At 43.0% G+C, this 22,896-nt stretch overlaps 1 protein-coding gene across 1 annotated transcript in view; it reads left to right on the plus strand.

Annotated features, from left to right (window-relative positions):
* Window positions 1–2,090: 2,090 nt before the first annotated feature.
* Window positions 2,091–22,896, plus strand: part of LOC141247126 (uncharacterized) — a 132,553-nt gene continuing 111,747 nt past the window's right edge. Inside the window, exons 1-3 of the mRNA XM_073669190.1 lie at window positions 2,091–2,407; window positions 7,226–7,564; window positions 7,737–8,063. Coding sequence (XP_073525291.1) covers window positions 2,203–2,407; window positions 7,226–7,564; window positions 7,737–8,063 — 871 coding nt within the window. The 5' untranslated portion in view covers window positions 2,091–2,202. The remainder of the gene's footprint in view (window positions 2,408–7,225; window positions 7,565–7,736; window positions 8,064–22,896) is intronic.

A 22,896-nucleotide genomic window follows, 5' to 3' on the forward strand; every position in this document is an offset into this window, starting at 1 on the left:
TATCTATTGTGAAAAAATATTGATGAATGATATTGACCTGTAGTTTTGACTTTAAACCCACAACATCTCAGTTTATATTGTGAAATGGTAGCAGATTTGTGGCGGATTTTTCCTGCTGAGTTCAATTAGAAAGTCAAATTTGAAGCAGACTGATTTTTAATTATCTGCAATGGAACTTTTATTTGTGAACAAAGCCTTCAATTTTTTTTTCCCATCAAATACATTTTTTGGCATATAAATAAAGATAAGTGGTTACCTTATAACAAATCTGTCATGTGAAGTGTCTGCCAGACACTGCAATAAGCCTTAAGTAGTATTCAGACATCCATTTTTTTGTGTACGCGGTCTATATATGTTTTTCATAGATAGAAACCGTACCTAGCATAGCCTACTAGGAAGAAGCTTGTGGCGAAACACGCATTTCGTGTATGAAAATAAAAAACAGTGGCGGTAACAAACAGTCCAGTAAGAACGGACAGCACATAGACGGCATCCGATTACAGTCCGATTTTTTCATAGACCAGTAGACTTGCAGTGGCAAATTTGGCCTGTGACTTGGATCAAAATTGGACAGGTCTCCGTGATTTTGGGCAGATCGCTCAGTCCTTGAAAAAATCTGGACATGTGAACAGCTCCATAATAGGTACGAATTAGATTCATGAAAAACACAGGACTCGTATGAGAAAAACGAATGTCTGAATGAACCCTAAGGTCTTACCAGCATACATGAGAGTGTAATTGCAGATAAATCACAGCCAAAATATTCATACAGACAAATAGGAAAATAATTATACCTTGTAGAACAAAATGAATATCGAATATCTGAGTTATATACCGACACCAATAGAAAGTACTGTTGATCCAGAAAGAAATAATTTGGAAAGAAAGAGGAAGCAGATAGACGAGCAATTAAAGTTCTAACCATGGACTGCTTCTCCAATGCGGAGAATAAAACCACACATTCAAAACATTTCTGATGGGAGAGCTTTATATTTACTGATGCTGGTTTTCTGTGATGCAGGCACATTTTGGTCAAACCAAGACTCCGTTGTGCTCTGATTTTACTTCTTATTTCTGCAAAGATTGGAAAGGTTCTCAAACGTCTGACAACAATACTGCATTTTATCAAAAGTGGTCCGTGATATCTGGAAACCATGGCAACAATTATTTTATTTTTCTATTTTATACAAGGCAAGTATTGTAAAATAATAATAGAACTAGAGATGTCACCTTTTAGGAAATCTTTGCCCAGTTCAGTATGAAAAACAAATAACGTTTTACTCACTGTTCCTTGGTCCACTGGTGAGTCTCCACCACTGTTCCTGCTCACTGGCATTGGCTGCAACGTGCTACTGTGCTACTGTGTAAATGGACTCACACAAGATAATTGCTTACGTTTAGAGAGTGCGTGAAGACCAATAAAATCATAGACATTCGGGCCTGATTCATTATTGAATGTGCTTTTTTTGTTGTGCACTTTTTTTGCTTGTGTAATATTCATCCTGCAATTTGGGCCTTTTCTAAGTCTATGTTATGTGGGGGGTGGTTGTGCCTTTGTTTTTTTTGCTTGCCACTGTGGGTGGAGTTTAAGATTTCCAGATGTTTTCGTCTGATTCATCATTTTCTACCTGGAGTGATTTTATGCATGTTTGTAATATAGCAACTAATTTTGCAACATTTTGGCGGAACATGCAACTTTTTGCTCTATAAAGTAGGAAAATAGGTTAAAGACAAAAATAAACAGCATATTTATTTTGCTCGAAATTCATGATGATGATTTTGATGAATTTAGCACACAAAAAAATAAGCAAATACCACAGGCCAAAAAAACGAAAATGATAACCGAATATCACATATGATGCATCAGGCCCTTCATGTCTTGAGTTGACCTCCCTTGTTGACTGGTCATGGTGGAGGGAGATCCCATTCCAAGCTTAGCTATGAGATCTAATGGGTGCTATGTATCAATGAAAGTTTTATGTTTGAGCATAGAACATACACTACATGAACATATATGTATTACATTTTGGTTAAGAGAGGAATGACATTTATAAAGTACTAACACAATTCTATTGTACAGCTGTGTCAGGTTATCTTTTTGGACCAGGTGAAGTAACAGGAGCACTAGGAGGTACTGTGATCGTATCATGCTACTACAATCCCATCTCTGCCAACATCCATGGGAGAAAGTTTTGGTGCAAAATGATCAGAAAAAATTGTATAACTATTATATCAACCAATTACATTGCACCAGAGTACGCCAATAGCACTCATCTGCAGAATTATAGAGATCATTTCAAGATAAATATGAGGAATCTACAACCAAAGGACAGTGGATTATACCAGTGTGGAATCGGAGATGATAATAGTCGATTCTTTTACCCCATTAATGTAAAGGTTTCTAAAGGTATGTGCCATTTTCTTGTTCTTATTTCGTATTTCTGAATTTACAGAGGATAAGATCATTTTTTTACCTTCCTACCAAGTGAGGGATCCTCATCTACAGTATCTCATGAACGCCTTATTAATGCTGTTGAAGTCTGGTATAGAGCTCCCTTTATGATCCAGAGAGGGACAAAGATCATCTATTGCTGTGGTGACTTAGCCCATAATAATATTCATATAGGCATTCATTTAAATGGCTGCAAGGAAAATGTATGACCAATGGCAGCTTTCCTGGACGCAGCAACTGATTGGCAGGCTTTATACTATTTTTATTGGTTGTCACTCATGTCTTTAAATGGGTTGGCTGGTCACAGTATATTGATGAACTATCCCCAAATAGGCCATCTACATGGGATTGGTAAGGGTCCAACAACCAGCAGCCCCAGTGACAACCGAATGTAAACAGTTTGAATGGATGTAGAAAGTGCAGCTCCATTAAGGGTGTTGAAACCTCTGCCAGCTACTGCAGAACAGGTTCTATTCTTTTGTAGCAATAACTTTTTCTATTCCAGCAATAACTTTAGATGACTTGGGGTGCCTGGTGTTGGACCCTCACTAATTTGATATTAATGACTACAGATACCTACAGTGCTGGCCAAAAGTATTGGCACCCCTGCAATTCTGTCAGATAATACTCAGTTTCTTCCTGAAAATGATTGCAATCACAAATTCTTTGGTATTATTCTCTTCATTTAATTTGCTTGCAAGGAAAAACACAAAAGAGAATGAAGCAAAAATCAAATCATTGATCATTTCACACAAAACTCCAAAAATGGGCCAGACAAAAGTATTGGCACCCTCAGCCTAATACTTGGTTGCACAACCTTTAGCCAAAATAATTGCGAACAACCGCTTCCGGTAACCATCAATGAGTTTCTTACAATGCTCTGCTGGAATTGTAGACCATTCTTCTTTGGCAAACTGCTCCAGGCCCCTAATATTTGAAGGGTGCCTTCTCCAAACTGCCATTTTGAGATCTCTCCACAGGTGTTCTATGGGATTCAGGTCTGGACTCATTGCTGGCCACCTTAGAAGTCTCCAGTGCCTTCTCTAAAACCATTTTATAGTGCTTTTGGAAGTGTGTTTTGGGTCATTGTCCTGCTAGAAGACCCATGACCTCTGAGGGAGACCCAGCTTTCTCACACTGGGCCCTACATTATGCTGCAAAATTTGTTAGTAGTCTTCAGACTTCATAATGCCATGCACACGGTCAAGCAGTCCAGTGCCAGAGGCAGCAAAGCAACCCCAAAACATCAGGGAACCTCCACCATGTTTGACTGTAGGGACCGTGTTCTTTTCTTTGAATGCCTCTTTTTTTTCCTGTACACTCTATGTTGATGCTTTTTCCCAAAAAGCTCTACTTTTGTCTCATCTGACCAGAGAACATTCTTCCAAAACGTTTTAGGCTTTCTCAGGTAAGTTTTGGCAAACTCAAGCCTGGCTTTTTTATGTCTCGGGGTAAGAAGTGGGGTCTTCCTGGGTATCCTACCATACAGTCCCTTTTCATTCAGACGTCAACGGATAGTACGGGTTGACACTGTTGTACCCTCAGACTGCAGGGCAGCTTGAACTTGTTTGGATGTTAGTCGAGGTTCTTTATCCACCATCCGCACAATCTTGCGTTGAAATCTCTCGTCAATTTTTCTTTTCCGTTCACATCTAGGGAGGTTAGCCACAGTGCCATGGGCTTTAAACTTCTTGATGACACTGCGCATGGAAGACACAGGAACATTCAGGTCTTTGGAGATGGACTTGTAGCCTTGAGATTGCTCATGCTTCCTCACAATTTGGTTTCTCAAGTCCTCAGACAGTTCTTTGGTCTTCTTTCTTTTCTCCATGCTCAATGTGGTACACACAAGGACACAGGACAGAGGTTGAGTCAACTTTAATCCATGTTAACTGGCTGCAAGTGTGATTTAGTTATTGCCAACACCTGTTAGGTGCCACAGGTAAGTTACAGGTGCTGTTAATTACACGAATTAAAGAATCATCACATGATTTTTCAAAGGGTGCCAATACTTTTGTCCACCCCCTTTTTTAGGTTTGGTGTGGAATTATATCCAATTTGGCTTTAGGACAATTCTTTTTGTGTTTTTTTCATTGAAGACAAATTAAATGAAGAGAATAATACCAAAGAATTTGTGATTGCAATCATTTTCAGGAAGAAACTGAGTATTATCTGACAGAATTGCAGGGGTGCCAATACTTTTGGCCAGCACTGTATGTCATCAACATGGACAATCCCTTAAACAGACTGTTTTTCTTAAGGGAACCTCACATGTGAAAAAAATGTTATTAACTTGTAGATATGGGGCTAATCTGCAGGTTAATAGCACTCAGAAGCCATGCGGCCACTACGCATAAAGCCATGCTGCCAGGAGGAAGTGAACTTTATTTCTCTCAGCAGCCTTGGGCTTTCAATTATGGAGGCGCGGCTTCAGTCACTACTAAGTACATACTGAGCGGCGTCTGTAACCATGCCCCCAGCACTGACTGACAGCCGACTCAGCAGTGCAGTGCCTGCTGTCAGTCAGTGCTGGGGTGTGGTCACAACCTCCCCTCATCATGTACTAAGCGGTGACTGAAGCTGTGCTAGCTGCACCTCCATGACTGCAAGGAGGAAGCTGTCTGGAGGAATAAAGTTCATTTTCTCCTGGCAGCAGGGCCTTTAGTGCGGCGGCTGCATGGCTTCTGAACTCTGTTAACCTGCAGATTAACCCCATATCTGCAGGTTAATAGCATTCTTTCACATGACAGGTTTCCTTTAAAGGGGATCTGTCAGTAGATTTTCACATACTAAACTATTTATATGTGCAAATATCCTTGTTGTACTGTCATACAGTACGTTATGTCTGTAAGGCTCTAATTTAAAAAAAAATTACTGCCCAACCTATGTTTTTTTTCTGCATACCTAATCCACTATGCTATTACCAATAGCATTTTTTTTTACAAATATACCTTTATTTTAGCAATGTTACATTAAAGGTATTGTCTCTAATTCAGTTTTTTTTGTTTTGTTCAAAACAGCAGTATTCAGATGGGGGTCTTTCCCTGTGTCATGTGAAAAGGCTTGTTATAGAATCAACATTGACTAATAAGGTGGCTCTCTCCAATAGATGGCAGTATAGAGTGAAGTTTCTTCCTCTTGGAAGAGTCTAATGAAAAGAACAGAAAAGGGAGTTATAACCATTGTGAGAATATCTAGCAACATTTTTTTTAAATAGCTGAATTTAAAAAGTTAGTATTCCAAAATCTAACAAAGAAATTTAATAGGGGTATTCCCACCTCCAAGATCCCATCCCAATATGTAGTACGTGTAATAATAATAATAACAAAAACTTAAATTAGAGATGTAGGAAAGTTCTCCTGATAACCTATGTCACTTTCCTCAAGTGCAGGCATTGCAGTAGCGTAGGTATCCATGGTTACAACCAGTAGCAACTAACAAACTGTTACTATATGAGTGGTCGTAACCATGGATACCTAAGCTACTGCAATGGCCTGCACATGAGGTACTGTAAGTGACATACGTTATCAGGAGAACTATACTAAGTTTCTAATTGGAGGTATTTGCTAATACTATTATTATTAGACCAATTCTATATTTTGGGGTAGGATCTTGAAGATGGGAATATCCATTTAATAATGTATCAACTCATTTAAAAGCAATAACAATACATTAAATACAATAAAAAGAAAAATGAAGTAAGTTATAAAAATGTAGACTATGTTAAATTTGGATTTTTTACTTTTAGTACATTTTAAAAATTGTACCACACTTGCTATCAACAAATATATACTTTATGGATTTGGTAAAATATTCTAGAAATATTTTTTTATATAGTTTTTCATTGTGATATCATATATACACATAATGATGTTTGTAACTCTTTATGGGCTGTAGATTGTCAATTGTTATATTATTATAGCTATTTTGATTACTTTAATATATTGAACCAATTTATGTTCATTGACTTCACGTAATCCAGATAACACAATTTTGGGATGATTTATTATTATTATTATTATTATTACTTACAGGGATAAATATTACAGATGAGGGACTATATTTGAGTGGAGTTGATTTCTGCTCTAATATTTCAAAATTTAGAATTTGCCAAAATGCTGAATTTTTTTTGTAGTTCGCTAACAAGTAGATTCAGCTGAACTGTGAAGGGCCAACAAAAGGTTAAAAAGATAATAAAAAGAAACAACTTATATTCACCTTACCGCTCACCTCTCTCCAGTCTCTCCGCTCTTCATCTTCCCCCATTCAGTTCTCAGTGCATCTTCTTATAACCGTCGTTGAGCCCTCATTCCCCACAATGAGCAATTGTGACATCCTGATGTCGTGAATTAAAGCGCGCTCTCGTAGAAAAGTCCTCTGGCTCATTAGAGCTGAAAGTCCCAGCTTAGTATAAAGAGGCTCAAGGGTTCATAGATTCAGCTCTAGGTGGGACTGTTAAGAAGATGTGCTGAGGACAGGGGCTGGGGATGCTGAAGAGCAGAAAAGCCGGAGAGGTGAGATGACTATAAGTATTTTATTTTTTTTACATTTAACTTTTATTATGCTCTGAGGTCTGGAGAGACCCCAGAACATAATAATAGACATTCAAATTGTGGAGAATTTCCTAGGACAATCCACACGATTTGATTAATTCTAATTTTGTCAGATCTGTTCATCTCTAGTAAATATATCTTCTTTCTATTAAAGCGTCAAGCAGTTGCAGAATAATTAAGGATGAATGCAAATGAACATATATTTATCCTGCTCTTACAGGAGACAAAATTCCCTACTCTTCGGAGGTTATTGTTACACATCTCAAAGGTTCAATCATGATTAATTGTCCAGTTCCTCAAGAATTCAACACCAGATGGAAGTACTTGTGCAAAATGAGTACAATAGGTGTTCCATCCTGTCACACAATGGTAAACAGTTCTGGATACGTTCATCAAAATTTCTGGAAAAGGATATTGATACATGAGGTTTCCAACACAAGTGATTTCAAAATTCTTGTCAATAAAATTAAAATGAATGACTATGGGTTCTACCGATGTGGAACTGGAAAATTTGAGGATGGATCAGATTGGACAGATCTACACATTCATATCTTAAATCGTAAGTGACATGCAATAGAAACATATTAATACTCTACTAAAATGCTGCTTTATGTTCTTTCTAACCATAAGTGCTAAATATTACATTGACAACTATCTCTACAATTCATGTTATGTTAAAAAATAATGATTTACATATTTATACTTACATATTCCTTAAATTTAAATTTCAGCTTCAAATAAAATAAGGTACCAGATTACAAAGCCACTCAACCGATATCCTGGGGAACAAGTAATGACACAATGCCGGGTCCCAATATCTTTCAAATCTGTTTCCCTGATATATTGGTGCCGATGGAATAACACTGGGTGTTTGCGTTTGATAGACAATGATGGATTTGTCCAGGAAGGTTTTCAGAACAGAATTTTCTTCAATAACACCAACAGACACATTACTATTACACTAAATCATTTAGAATTGGGAGATACCGGATGCTACTGGTGTATCATTACAGATGGGCATAATGTGGAAACATCGTCAGTGGAGATCTACATTTTAGGTAAGGTTGTACTTTCAAATTGGATTTGGATTTTAATTAATAAAACTTCTGGGTTTTGATAAATTTGAATACCGATGTGCAAAACTATAAAGTCTAAAAAGGAGATCAAATGGAATAATTATGGAGCATTTTGATAGCACACTGATAGCAACACTGCAATAGAAATGCTAGCACAGGCTTCCAGTATCCGTTGTTTCAGATGCTGCACATCTCATATCTTGATGGTATGGTGTGGTATATGGGGTACAAAGATAGTGGGGCCATTCTTCATCAATGGAAACCTCAATGCCACTGGATATCTGAAATTGCTACATGATGATGTGTTGCCCTCTTTATGCACTGAAGATGGCACGTTCACTGAGTTTTTCCGACAAGATGGTGCACCACCACATTATGGGTGTCAGGTCTGAGCATTCCTACACCAACAGTTTCCTGGAAAGTGGATTGGTCGTTGTGGGCCAGTTGAATGGCCACCAAGGTCTCCCGATCTGCCCCCCTTAGACTTTTATCTTTGGGGTCATCTGAAGGCAATTGTCTATGCTGTGAAGATACGAGATGTGCAGCATGTGAAACAACGGATACTGGAAGCCTGTGCTAGCATTTCTTCTGTGGTGTTACTATCGGTGTGTCAAGAGTGGGAGAAGAGGGTTGCATTAACAATCCAACACAATGGGCAGCACTTTGAACACATTTTATAAGTGGTCATAAACTTGTAAAAAACTCATGAAAGAATAAAGTTATGTTAAAACCAAGCACACCATTGTTTTCCTTATGAAATTCTCAATAAGTTTGATGTGTCACGTGACCCTCTTCCCATTGAAAAAAATAAAGTTGGATCCAAAATGGCAAACTTCAAAATGGCCGCCAAGGTCACCACCCATTTGGAAAAGTTTTCCCCCTCCTATATACTAATGTGCCACAAACAGGAAGTTGATATCACCAACCATTCCCATTGAATTTAGATGTATCCATATAAATGGCCCACCCTGTATATAAAAAGACCCATATGCATGTTTTTATCAATATCTGGCATGAAATCAGAATAAATCTTTCCTGTTTAGGTCAATTAGGATTACCATAATTTTTAATATTTTCCAGATGCCAGAATAATGAGACAGAGAGAATGTTTTAAAGCATTTTTATTACTTACTGCAAAGTCAAAAGTTTACATATATTTCATTAGTATTTGGTACCATTGCCCTTAAACTGAATGACTTGGGTCAAACGTTGGGGATATCCTTTCACAAGCTTCTCACAATAGTTGGTTGGAATTTGGGCCCATTCCTCCTGACAAAACTGGTGTAACTGATACAGATTTGTAGGTCTCCTTGCTTTCACCTTCCTTTACAGCTTTGCCCATAAATAATCAATATGATTGAGATTAGGGCTTTGTGATGGCCACTCCAAAACATTGACTTTGTTATCCTTAAGCCACTTTGTTACCATTTTGGCAGTATGCTTTGGGTCATTGTTCATTTGGAAGACCCATTTCCGCCCAAGCTTTAACTTCCTGGCTGATGTCTTGAGATGTTGCTTCAGTAATATCACATAATCTTCTTTTCTCATGATGTTATCTATTTTGTGAAGTGCACTAGTCCCACCGGCAGCAAAACAACCCCGCAACATGATACTGCCACCGCCCATGTTTCACAGTTGGGATGATGCTCTTAGGCTTCCAAGCTTCTTCCTTTTTCCTCAATTTTATTTTCATCAGACCACAGGACATGTCAACAAAAATTAAGGTCTTTGTTCCTGTGTGCATTTGCAAACATTAATCTGGCTTTTTTATGTTTCTTTTTGAATAATCGAATTTTCCTAGCAGAGTGGCCTTCCAGCCCATGTTGATACCGTACTCGTTTCACTGTGGTTATTGACACAATCTTACCAGCTTTGGCCATCATCTTCACAAGATCTTTTGCTTTTGTACTTGGGTTGGTTTGCACATGTCAGACAAAAGCACGTTCATCTCTGGGACACAGAACCCGTCTCCTTCCTGAGTGGTATGATGGCTGGACATTCCCATCTTGTATGTACTTGCTAGTGTTGAGCGAGCACTAAAATGCTCGGGTGCCCAATGTTAGTCTATGGGAGACCCGAGCATTTTTGCGGCGGCACCCCCGGCAGTCTGTAGAAAGCCTAAAAAGTGCAAAAAACACTGGTGACAGTGCTCAAATGACATGGGGACAGCATGGGGATCGCCTCAGGAAGCATTTCTGCCCCCCAGGTCACTGCCATCAACAACGTGGTCAGAGGTATTAAGCCACTTTTACGGACTCACAATAAAAAGTTCAAAAACGAAACTGAAACTGTTGACCTGTGAAATATGTTAAGGAACATCCTTTCCAGGGTAAAAACTTGTGTATAAGGTAAAATAAATAACCAAAAACAAAAATACTCCTCCACACCTTGGGCTATGTTCACAAGTAGCATTTTTTATGTGTTTTTGCACTTTGTATTGCTTTCAACCGTGACAAATGCATTCACCGGGAAATGTTATTTTAACATTTTTCTACCTTATCTGGCCATGTGCTGTGTGACATTTGCATACAGTGCTGAAAAGACAAGGGAACAGCATGGGGAAGACCCCTGGAAGAATCTCTGACACCCAGGTCACTGCCTAAAAGTGTGCCCATCAGAAGTGATCCTTGCCGCATCAGAAGATGCAGACTTGCAACTATCCCCGTACAAGTCCTTGTCCCAGGTCAGTGTTCAATTGTACCTCCCCCATTCCTTGCAATGCAAGCGCAAATATGCAGCCAACCACCCACCCACCCGCAGGCTGCAATACTATACTGCTAGTGACTCGCCCCCTGGGCCGTGGGGTACCCGGAACCGGGCTTCTGTACGATGCTGGGGGGTAGTAGTGGCAACCCGATCCCGTGGCTCAGGGTGGTCAGACCAAATTGTGGCAGTCTATTTATCAGTGTTTTGAATGTCCGACTACGCCACCCGTGGATTGCGGTCAGGGATAACCGCCGCTGCGAGGCAGACCGCTGAGGCTGGCGTTGGTGTGCAGCACAGGCATAGGATAACTCCCCACGGGAAGAGTGCAGCCTCAGGGCAGTGTAGGTGGATGCTGGGGGTGATGGTACAGGCGCAGCAAAGATCACACTGAGTCCAATGGTGCAGTCCAGGGTTTTTACTCACAGTTGTTATCCATGTCACTTCTGTCAGCAATGACTGCCCAAGCCGTGCTGCGTCCACCAGGTGAGGAGCTCGGTCAACCCCCAGGCAATTCAGAAGTATGGCACAGGACCCCCTTCTGTCCTTTCTCTGGCCTCTCATGCCCCACCAGTGACCAAACTTCTGTCCAGCTACCGCGGACCGTGTAGGGCAAGCGTTGGCCTCCGCTTCCCGCTATCCTATATGGTGCCTTCCTAGCAGGTTTGGCGGGGGGTCGCACCAATAAATGGTCACGACCTTCGGTACTTGGCTGAGGGATGATTTACCTCCACCAACTTGGGAATCCGGTACCCTTCCACAGCCTGACCCTTCACCCAATATAACACGGGTTAGCAACGGTTGCTGTCCGTTCTGCTCTCTTAGGGTCCCTTCTGCCTTCTTGTTTCTGGAGCCTTTCTACTCCTCTGTCTCTTCTCTTTCCTTCCTTCTCCTTCTTCTCTTCTGCTCTCTGGCCCCGGCCTTTTCTCTAGGCCTGCCTCGTGGAGCTGAGCTCAGGCTGAGCCTCGGCTCCCTGTCAGCCCTCTCTCCCTTCTGCGCTGACTGGACTTCTCTGAACTCCCTCGTAAGATGGCCCCCACCTTTTATCTGCTTCTCTGTGTCTGAGCTCAGGTGACCTGCACCCAATGAGCTCCTTCCTATGCTCCAGAAACCGTCCCCTCTTCTCCTACATCACTGGGTTCTCTCCCCCCTCCCCACTCCAGCCAGGGACATGGTCAGTTGTGCCTGCATAAATGGGAGCACCGTCAAGCTGTCCCCCGGAAATGGGGTGAGGGTGTGTATGCAGCTAACTGAGCCCTGGTCCACACTCCATCCTTACCTGGGAGTGGAATATCACACCTCTGGTTGAGGTGCAATACCCCTGTAGCAACAGAACCCTCGGGGCGCTACACTAGCTTGCACTTGAAATGGGGCCTTTTAGTTTGGAGGAGGCCAAAGCTGGCCACTACCTCATCCCCACACTTTTCTTAGCCTGGCCTGCTTTAGGGCAGCATTGGATGAGCCCACCAGACAACCAGAGACTCCTCCGGTGGGCCCTGGTTTCTCCATCAGGGGAGTTGAGAGTGCCAAGGTGAGGAGCATGATGATGATGATAGAAGTTAGCATCTGCTTTGTTTTCTTGGAATGCAAGCGTAAGTGTGCAGCCTGCCACCCACCCACCCCCAGGCTGCAATACCATACTGATAGCTTGCACTTGAAATGGGGACTTTTAGTTTGGAGGAGGCCAAAGCTGAGCAGTACCTCATGGCTGCTTCCGCAGCGAGGTCTCCATACTCAGTCCCCAGCCACCACTATTTGTCCTGGTAACCTTCCCCACACTTTTCTTAGCCTGGCCTGCTTTAGGGCAGCATTGGATGAGCCCACCAGACAACAAGACTCCTCCGGTGGGCCCTTGGTTCTCCATCAGGGGAGTTGAGAGTGCCAAGGTGAGGAGCATGATGATGATAGAAGTTAGCATCTGCTTTGTTTTCTTGGAATGCAAGCGTAAGTGTGCAGCCTGCCACCCACCCACCCCCAGGCTGCAATACCATACTGCTAGCTTGTTTGCACTTGAAATGAGGCCTTTTAGGCTTGTGGAGGCAGACGCCGGCCACCTTGTCATGGCTGCAACAGCGGCCTGGTATCCATACTCAGTCCCCAGCCGCCCCTATTTGTCCTGTATACACAAGCGCGCACACCAAAACATTACCTGTGCCATCCCCAGTGCATTTAGTACGAAGGAAAGCCTATTCCGCTGTAGTGTGTGCACGCCAACCCCCTGTTTATGGCAAATGCGAAGATGCCTCCTGCCCTGCGCCTGTCGTTGCAGACTTGCAACTATCCCCGTTCAAGTCCTTGTCCCAGGGCAGTGTTCAATTATACCTCCCCCATTCCTTGCAATGCAAGCGCAAGTATGCAGCCTGCCACCCACCCACCCCCAGACTGCAATACCATACTGCTTGCTTGCACTTGAAATTGGGCCTTTTAGGCATGTGGAGGCGGAATCTGGCCACCACGTCATGGCTGCGTCGGCGGCCTGGTATCCATACTCAGTCCCCAGCCGCCCGGCGGCCGGGTGTCCACGCTTGGTCCCCAGCCGCCAGGGGGCGGCCGGGTGTCCATACTCGGTCCTCGGCCGCCCCGTGGCCGGGTGCCTACACACTGTCCCCAGCCGCCTGGGGGCGGCCGGGTGTCCATAAACCATCCCCAGCCGCCCCTATTTGTCCCGGTGCGCCTTATACACAAGCGCGCATAACAAAACATTACCTGTGCGCTCCCCAGTGCATCTAGTGGGAAGGACAGCCTAACCACAAACACGTGGACAAGTGAATGTGGCCCGGGATGGTCCATCTCACTGACGCCTTCACACTGGGTTAATATTGTGGAAGCCGGGACACAGTTGGACAACGGGATGCAACACATCCTCCAGACATAGAGGATTGCGGGTCCTGGTTCAATCAGGCTTCAACACAGAGTTCAGAAGGTAGTCAGCAGCAGTGGTCGGCCTCCTACTCAACGAGAAAATTATTCATGATCATGAGGCCATCCATCTCCTTAGCTTTCTGTTCCTTGGAATGCAAGCGCATGTATGTAGTAGCGGATAGGCCTGAGGTGGTCAGCGTTTTGGCGCATATCCTACCTCCTCCGAGGATTGCTGGATGTTTTCCTGCTACTATCCCAGTTCTATGACTCCCATTAAAACAAAGCTTCAGGAAATCAATGATGGATGAGGTAGTGGCAAAGGAGAAAGAGCAGGAGGAACAGGGACCATTCACATCAATATCAGGCCAGTCAACCACACATGTCTTGTAGGATATGTTTCTTTACAAAAAGGATCGGTTCGGCTACACAGTTATAGGGCATACTGTGAGTGCAATGCCTACCAAAAATTTTGAGACACTCCAATGCCCCTTGGAAGTAACATGGAGGTCAGAGGGCCTTAACTAAACCGTTTTTTCCATTTATAGCAACTGGGTCTCCTGTACACTGTTGGCCTAAGCAGTGAATGGAAGGCTTTCCAAAAATTATGAGGAACTGCAATGCCCCTTGAAACAGACGTGGATTACAGAGTACTAAAAACCTCCTACCCATTATTGGGGAGTGGGTCTCCCTTAGTGTTCGCCTATGCATTGAAAAGCAAAAGCTGACTAAAATTAAGAGGAAATGCAATGCCCGTTGGAAGAGTCATGGAGGTTAGAGGTAATTAAAAACAACATTTCAATGCCCCTTGGAAGAGCTGTGGAGTTCAGAGTGGTTTAACAAGACGGTTTTAATGCCCCTTGGAAGAGACGTGGAGGTCACAGTAGCTTAACAAGACGGAATAAAAAGACAATAACAATGCCCCTTGGAAGAGTGGTGTAGGTCGCAGTGGAATAAAAAGACAATATCAATGCTCCTTGGAAGAGTGGTGGAGGTTACAGTGGTATAAAAAGACAATATCAATGTCCCTTGGAAGAGTGGTGGAGGTCGCAGTGGAATAAAAATACAATATCAATGCCCCTTGGAAGAGACGTGGAGTTCAGAGTGGTTTAACAAGACGGTTTTAATGCCCCTTGGAAGAGACATGGAGGTCACAGTAGCTTAACAAGACGGTTTTAATTCCCCTTGGAAGAGACGTGGAGGTCACAGTGGAATAAAAAGACAATATCAATGTCCCTTGGAAGAGACGTGGAGGTCCCAGTGGAATAAAAAGACAATATCAATGACTCTTGGAAGAGACGTGGAGGTCACAGTAGCTTAACAAGACGATTTTAATGCCCGTTACAAGAGCCATGCAGTATAGCATATTAAAAACATTATTCCCATTATTGGGAAGTGGGTCTCCCATAGTCTTTGCCTATGCCTTCCAAGCAAAAGCTGCCAAAAATTAGGACGGAGGAACTTGCAATGCCCCTTACAAGAGCCATGCAGTACAGCATATTAAAAACATTATTCCCATTATTGAGGAGTGGGTCTCCCATAGTCTTTGCCTATGCCTTCCAAGCAAAAGCTGCCAAAAATTAGGATGGAGGAACTTGCAATGCTGGCAACATGGACCACGGTCACCCTGGTGGTATATTGGTGGTGGAGGCTGAGGATAAGGAGAAGAGCAAAAAACAGCCGAAATGAGGAAACGTATACCCATGTGTGCGTGTGAAGCGGTGCATGGGAATATACCTCCCGAAATAACACAGTGGATTTGACTTTGTTACTCTGCTGTCATTTGGTTATGATGAGAAGTCTGGCCCAATCCAGCCCTTGTTCATTTTGATAAGGGTCAGCTTGTCAGCATTGTCAGTTGACAGGCAAGTGTGCTTATCAGTTATAATTCCCCCAGCGACACTAAAAACACGCTCCGATAACACGCTAGCGGCAGGGCAGGCCAGGACCTCCAAGGCGTACAGAGCGAGTTCATTCCAAGTGTCCAGCTTGGATGCCCAATAATTAAAAGGTACAGAGGAATCACAGAGGACGCTGGTACGGTCGGCAAGGTACTCCCTCACCATCTTTTGAAACTTTCCACTCCTTGTGAGAGTACCCCGCGCCTCAGGGCCTGTAAGCTGGGCGGGTCTCAAAAAACTGTCCCAGAATGCTGACAGTGTTCCCCTGCCTCTGCTGGATTGGAGTTGGGTCTCTCTCGCCTGTACTCCTTAGTTGGGCAACGAACTGTGACCTCTGCCACTAGCGTGTTCAGATGGGAATTTTTTAAACAGTTCTGCAGCAAGGGCCTTCTGGTACTGCCCCATTTTTGTAGACTTCTCCACCTCAGGAATAAGAGAGGGAAAGTTCTACTTGTAGCGGGGGTCTAAAAGTGTTACCAACCAGTAATGACTGTCACCCAACATTTTGACACGGTTAAGGCAGCGTAATATAAAGTCAGACATGCGTACAACAGGGGGTTCTCTTACACGCACAACAGCGGAAGAAGCAGTGGTGACACCTGCTGACACTGGTCGTGGACCCTGGGGTTCGTCCCACAAAGTCGGGTGCTTTGCTGACATGTGCCTGATCATGCTGGTGGTGGTCAGGCTGGTAGTTTTGTCACCCCTGCTGATGCTGGCCTAGCAGGTGGTACAAATGGCCTTTTTGGTGTTATCAGCAGAGTCTTTAAAAAAATTCCAGACTCTGGAAGACCTACCGGTTGTACTGGCAACGTCCCTCGTGTTGGTGTTATGGGGAGCGGTTGCCCGCCTTCTGTCTGCGGCCACCACACTGCTTCTTCCTGCCTGTTGGGGTACTCTGCCTCCCTCCCCTGTGTGCTGCTGGCCTCACTCTGCGTGTCCTCCTGCCACGTTGGGTCAGTTACTAGATCATCCACCACCTCCTCCTCTTCCACTTCCGCACCATGGTCCTCCTCCTCACTTCGTGGCAATTGTGTCTCGTCGTCGTCCACCTCTTGTGACAAATTGCCAGCGTCGCCTTCCTGTGGCCGTGGCTGTTCAAATATTTGGCCATCACTACATGGGATCTCCTCTTCCACCACTTCAAGCGGAGCAGGCGAGGGGCCCAAATATGGAAATGGACCAGTGAACAGCTCTTCAGAGTGTCTAACTGTGGGATCAGTTGCTGTCTGACGACACTCGGCATTGTGGGAGGAAGGAGCATCAGGGTGAGGAGGAGTATGCGGTCGAGACTCATGGCTACTAAGACTTGACAATGTGGAAGACAGACCGGAGGTCATGGTGCCCAGGTGACTGGAAGTATTATCTGCTATCCAATTAATAACCTGTTCACACTGATCAGTTGGCAATAGTGGTGTTGTGTACTTCCCTAGTAATTCGGTCAAGAACTGGAAGCGAGAAGATGTGGCTGTTGGTTGTGGCACATTTTCACCTTGGCCACGGCCCCGTCCTCTGCACGCACCATCACCAGAACGTCCAGTTCCATGTCCCTTGCCATGCGCCTTGCCCATTGTAAATGAAGTAAAATAGCTTACACTTGCACTATCAATGGCAAAAGGGTAATAAAAAGGAGATTAGAACCGTGGAAGAGGAAAACCACAGTTCTAGTTCTCTGGCCTACACCAGAATCTTTTAAACAGATATATTTGTGTCTGAACAGTCAGCGAGACACTCAAACTGTTTTTTTTTATGGAAAAAAGGCAAAAAGGTGGATTACACCCAGATTTGAACCATGGAAGAGGAAAACCACAGTTCTATTTCTCTGGCCTACACCAGAATCTTTTAAACAGATATATTTGTGTCTGAACAGTCAGCGAGACAGTCGAACTGTTTTTTTTTATGGAAAAAAGGCAAAAAGGTGGATTACACCCAGATTTGAACCGTGGAAGAGGAAAACCACAGTTCTATTTCTCTGGCCTACACTAGAATCTTTTAAACAGATATATTTGTGTCTGAACTGTCAGCGAGACACTCAAACTGTTTTTTTTAAGTAAAAAAGGCAAAAAGGTAAATTACACCCAGATTTGAACCGTGGAAGAGGAAAACCACAGTTCTAGTTCTCTGGCTTACACCAGACTCTTTTAAACAGATATATTTGTGTCTGAACAGTCAGCGAGCCACTCAAACTGTTTTTTTTATGGAAAAAAGGCAAAAAGGTGGATTACACCCAGATTTGTACCATGGAAGAGGAAAACCACAGTTTTATTTCTCTGGCATACACCAGAATCTTTTAAACAGATAAATTTGTGTCCGAACAGTCAGCGAGATACTCAAACTGTTTTTTTTTATGGAAAAAAGGCAAAAAGGTGGATAACACCCAGATTTGAACCGTGGAAGAGGAATACCACAGTTCTAGTTTTCTGGCCTACCCCAGAATATTTTAAACAGATATATTTGTGTCTGAACAGTCAGCGAGACACTCAAACTGTTTTTTTTTATGGAAAAAATGCATAAAGGTGGATTACACCAAGATGTGAACTGTGGAAGAGGAAAACCACAGTTCTAGTTCTTTGGCCTACACCAGAATCTTTTAAACAGATATATTTGTGTCTGAACAGTCAGTGAGACACTCAAACTGTCTTTCTTTATGTAAAAAAGGCAAAAAGGTTGATTACACCCAGATTTGAACCGTGGAAGAGGAAAACCACAGTTCTAGTTCTCTGGCCTATACCAGAATCTTTTAAACAGATATATTTTTGTCTGAACAGTCAGCGAGACACTCAAACTGTTTTTTTTTATGGAAAAAAGGCAAAAAGGTGTTTAACACCCAGATTTGAACTGTGGAAGAATAAAACTACAGTTCTAATTTCCTGGCGAATACCAGACTTTTTTAAATAGATATATTTGTGTCTGAACAGTCAGCGAGACACTCAAACTGTTTTTTTTTATGGAAAAAAGGCAAAAAAGTGGATAATACAGAGATTTGAACCGTGGAACTGCAAAACCACAGTTCTAGTTATCTGGCCAAAACCAGACTCTTTTAAACAGATATATTTGTGTCTGAACACTCACAGACACACTCAATTTTTTTTTTGTGGGGGGGGGGGGAATACCAAAAGGTTAATAAGACGGGTATTTGCACAATTTGACTGAGGAAAAAAAAAAAAAGAGGATTTAGATGAAAAAAAAGGATTTTTCCTGTCCCCTGAGACCTGGGGCTAAGTCTAGCAATTTGAGCAGCAGCAGCCCACAGAACTGTAATGCAGTGTTTGTTGGTATAACCACTGTGTCTCCTATACAGCCTGCCTGCCTGCCTGATATCTGGGATGGAAATTAGTCCTCAGAAGGACTCTTTGTTTGATTTTGCAGGCTTTAGAGACCCTACACTTCCTATTTTGCAATATAAATCTCTCCCTAGCTCAGCAGCACCTCACTACACTGTCTGATCCGGAGCGACTGTGTCCAAGATGGCGGCGCCCGGTTTTAAATACTCGAGGTGACGCTGTGTGGCCAGCCAATCACTGCAGTGCCCACAACCAACATGGCTGCGGCATTACAGTGACTGGCTGGCAATCCCTGCATGTTCATTGGCTCTGTAAAGAGCGCCAAACATGCAGGGCGGAGACCCGAGCTCCCGCCCGAGTAACCCGAAAATGCTCGGTGCTCGCCGAACATCCCGAGTAGTGAGTAGAGATGAGCGTTGTTCTACTCGAACTGTTCGCCAATCTCAAATTCGAGCTGTTTTGGGCGGTGTTCGAGCCGTTCGGCGAACACGAACAATTTGAGAAAAATTCGGCTGTTCGAGGTTATGTTCGATAACTGTTCGTGCACCAAAATCATAACTGGATTTTTTCTCAGTAATGATGAAAATTAATGTTAATACGCAGTTTGAGTGTACAGCGGGGTGGGGGGAGGGGCAGGGGATGGATCTCTGCAGGAACAATGAAGATCTCCATTTTTTTTTCTCTTTCCCGCATTTACAGTGGGGAGGTGCAATCTGTCAGCCTATCAGCAGCGCACACACGGAGCGAAGTGCTTTTTTTCACACAAGCAAGGGCATGTGTCATTGGCAGTGTATGTCACATGTCCTTGCCCTATAAGACCAAGCCATTTTCCCCGTCGCCACCATTTTCTCACTGCTGCAGCTGCGTGTTAGACGGCACCGCTGTTTCTGTGTGCGCTATACCTTGTTAATTTCAAGCCAATTTTCGCACAAATATACAGATAGCTTGGGAGTAGGGAATAGTTGTGATTGCAGTCCTTTTAAGGACTAGGTTACAGCATTTCCTACGACTTTTATCAGGCAGGTCTGTGCTCTTAAATAGATAGGTTGTGGGAGTAAAGACTAATTGTAATTGGAGTCCTTTTCAGGACTAGGTTACATCAGTTCCTATCAGTTTTTGCCAGGCAGGTCTGTGCCAGTGCTGTGCAAGTTTTTTTCACAGCATTTGGCTGAATCTAGCAAAGCTAATCCTTTTTGGCCTATTGCAGAGTGTGTTAGTCAGTGGAGTAGCCTATCTGTGCTGCAAGATATACCACCTGTGTATAGAATACCAATTTTTTTACTGCACCTAGTGAAGTAAAATCTTTTGGGCATAGCATCATTCTATTAGTCCATCTATACTGACCTCCATCAGGTTGCAAACTGAATCTAATATTTTTCTGCATCTAGCTCTGAAAAAATATTTGGCCTTCTAGCAGTGTGTGGGACTTGTTCTATTAGTCCACCTATACTGACCTCCATCAGGTTGCAAACTGAATATATTTTTTCTGCATCTACCTCTGAAAATATATTGGGCTTCTAGCTGTGTGTGGGACTTGTTGTATTAGTCCATCTATACTGACCTCCATCAGGTTGCAAACTGAATATATTTTTTTCTGCATCTACCTCTGAAAAAATATTGGGCTTCTAGCTGTGTGTGGGTCTTGTTCTATTAATCCATCTATACAGACCTCCATCAGGTTGCAAACTGAATATAATTTTTTTCTGCATCTAGCTCTGAAAAAATATTTGTCCTTCTAGTAGTGTGTGGGACTTTCTCTGTTAGTCCATCTATACTGACCTCCATCAGGTTGCAAACTGAATATATTTTTTTCTGCATCTACCTCTGAAAAAATATTGGGCTTCTAGTTGTGTGTGGGTCTTGTTCTATTAATCCATCTATACAGACCTCCATCAGGTTGCAAACTGAATATAATTTTTTTCTGCATCTTGCTCTGAAAAAATATTTGGCCTTCTAGCAGTGTGTGGGACTTGTTCTATTAGTCCACCTATACTGACCTCCATCAGGTTGCAAATTCAAAATAATTTTTTGTATGCATCTAGCTCTGAAAAAATATTTTGCCTTCTAGCAGTGTGTGGGACTTTCTCTGTTAGTCCATCTATACTGACCTCCATCAGGTTGCAAACTGAATCTAATTTTTTTCTGCATCTAGCTCTGAAAAAATATTTGGCCTTCTAGCAGTGTGTCAGACTTTCTCTATTAGTCAATCTATACTGACCTCCATCAGGTTGCAAATTAAAAATAATTTTTATCTGCATCTACAGTACCTCTGAAAAAATATTTGGGCTTCTAGCTGTGTGTGGGACTTGTTGTATTAGTCCATCTATACTGACCTCCATCAGGTTGCAAACTGAATATATTTTTTTCTGCATCTACCTCTGAAAAAATATTGGGCTTCTAGCTGTGTGTGGGTCTTGTTCTATTAATCCATCTATACAGACCTCCATCAGGTTGCAAACTGAATATAATTTTTTTCTGCATCTACCTCTGAAAAAATATTGGGCTTCTAGCTGTGTGTGGGACTTGTTGTATTAGTCCATCTATACTGACCTCCATCAGGTTGCAAACTGAATATATTTTTTTCTGCATCTACCTCTGAAAAAATATTGGGCTTCTAGCTGTGTGTGGGACTTGTTCTATTAATCCATCTATACAGACCTCCATCACGTTGCAAACTGAATATATTTTTTTCTGCATCTACCTCTGTAAAAATATTGGGCTTCTAGCTGTGTGTGGGACTTGTTGTATTAGTCCATCTATACTGACCTCCATCAGGTTGCAAACTGAATATATTTTTTTCTGCATCTACCTCTGAAAAATATTGGGCTTCTAGCTGTGTGTGGGACTTGTTGTATTAGTCCATCTATACTGACCTCCATCAGGTTGCAAATTGAATATAATTTTTTTCTGCATCTAACCCAGCCAATAGTTTTGGCCTAATACCACAGTTTGGCCACTCAGCTCTGCTCGGTTACCATCCATTGTTTTTTTGTGCAAACAACTCCAGAGTTGTGAATTAGTTAACCACCAAAATGAGTGGAAAAAGGCCTGCTGCTGGTGGAAAGGGGAATAGGCGTGTTGGGAAGGGGAAAAAAGGTTGTGTCCGTGGGGTAGGTGTTAAAGCAACAGTAACATCTGCAGAAGAAAGACCATCTTCCAGCCAAACTAAAATGTCTACTTCTTTTAGCGGACAATGTGATAAGATCCCTTTCTTACGGCCACGCCAATCGCTACAAATTCCAGATGAGGCACAAAAACAGCAGGTGCTTCAACGGATATCAAGTGCTCCTTTAAGTGGGCTCTCCTCCACATCAACTTCAACATCACAAATACTCCAGTCCTCAAAGGTGTCACCCAAATCGCACTTGCTTCCTCACAGCTCCCAAATCTCCAGCTGCCCGTCTGAGTATGAGGTAGAACAGATGGTTGAGTCTGCAGAGCTGTTTACTCATACTATAGCCTGGGAATCAGAGGTCGACTCCAGCGCTTCTGTGAATCCAGATGAGGAAATGATCTGCACTGATGCCCAGAATCTTTATGGGTCGGATCCAGGACCAGACGCAGAAGGTTCTGACCATAATGTAGACCCTCATTCCCAAACTGTAACTCCTGTTGGTGGAGACAATGAGGAAGACGATGATAAGACTCAAATACCTGATTGGAGCGACAACTTTAGTTTTTTGTCAGGGCAGGAACAGGTTGGCTCTGAGGACGACGGGTGTGATAACACACAGGGTGATGATGATGAGGTTGGAGATCCCACTTGCTGTCAACCCACAGTCAGCCAAGAGATGAGGTCAGCAGAGGAGGTGGAGGAAGATGCTAGTGACGACGAGGTCAGGTTGCGCCTTCCTGGACAGAAACGTAGTACTGGAAGCACGTCAACAACTGCATCCTCAAACACAACTCTGCCTCTCACCACAAATCGTGGTGGCTCTTCAGGTCGCATGGGTGCTAAGCCTTGCATAGCCTGGGCATTTTTTCAGATCGATAAAGATGACCCAACTCGTGTTATCTGTAACATTTGTCAGCAAAAGCTAAGTAGAGGCCAAAAAATACATAGTTTGA

This window comes from Phyllobates terribilis, unplaced genomic scaffold (genome assembly GCF_046119375.1).
Source record: "Phyllobates terribilis strain yellow unplaced genomic scaffold, ASM4611937v1 Scaffold_2__4_contigs__length_985480577, whole genome shotgun sequence".
Classification (NCBI taxonomy): domain Eukaryota; kingdom Metazoa; phylum Chordata; class Amphibia; order Anura; family Dendrobatidae; genus Phyllobates; species Phyllobates terribilis.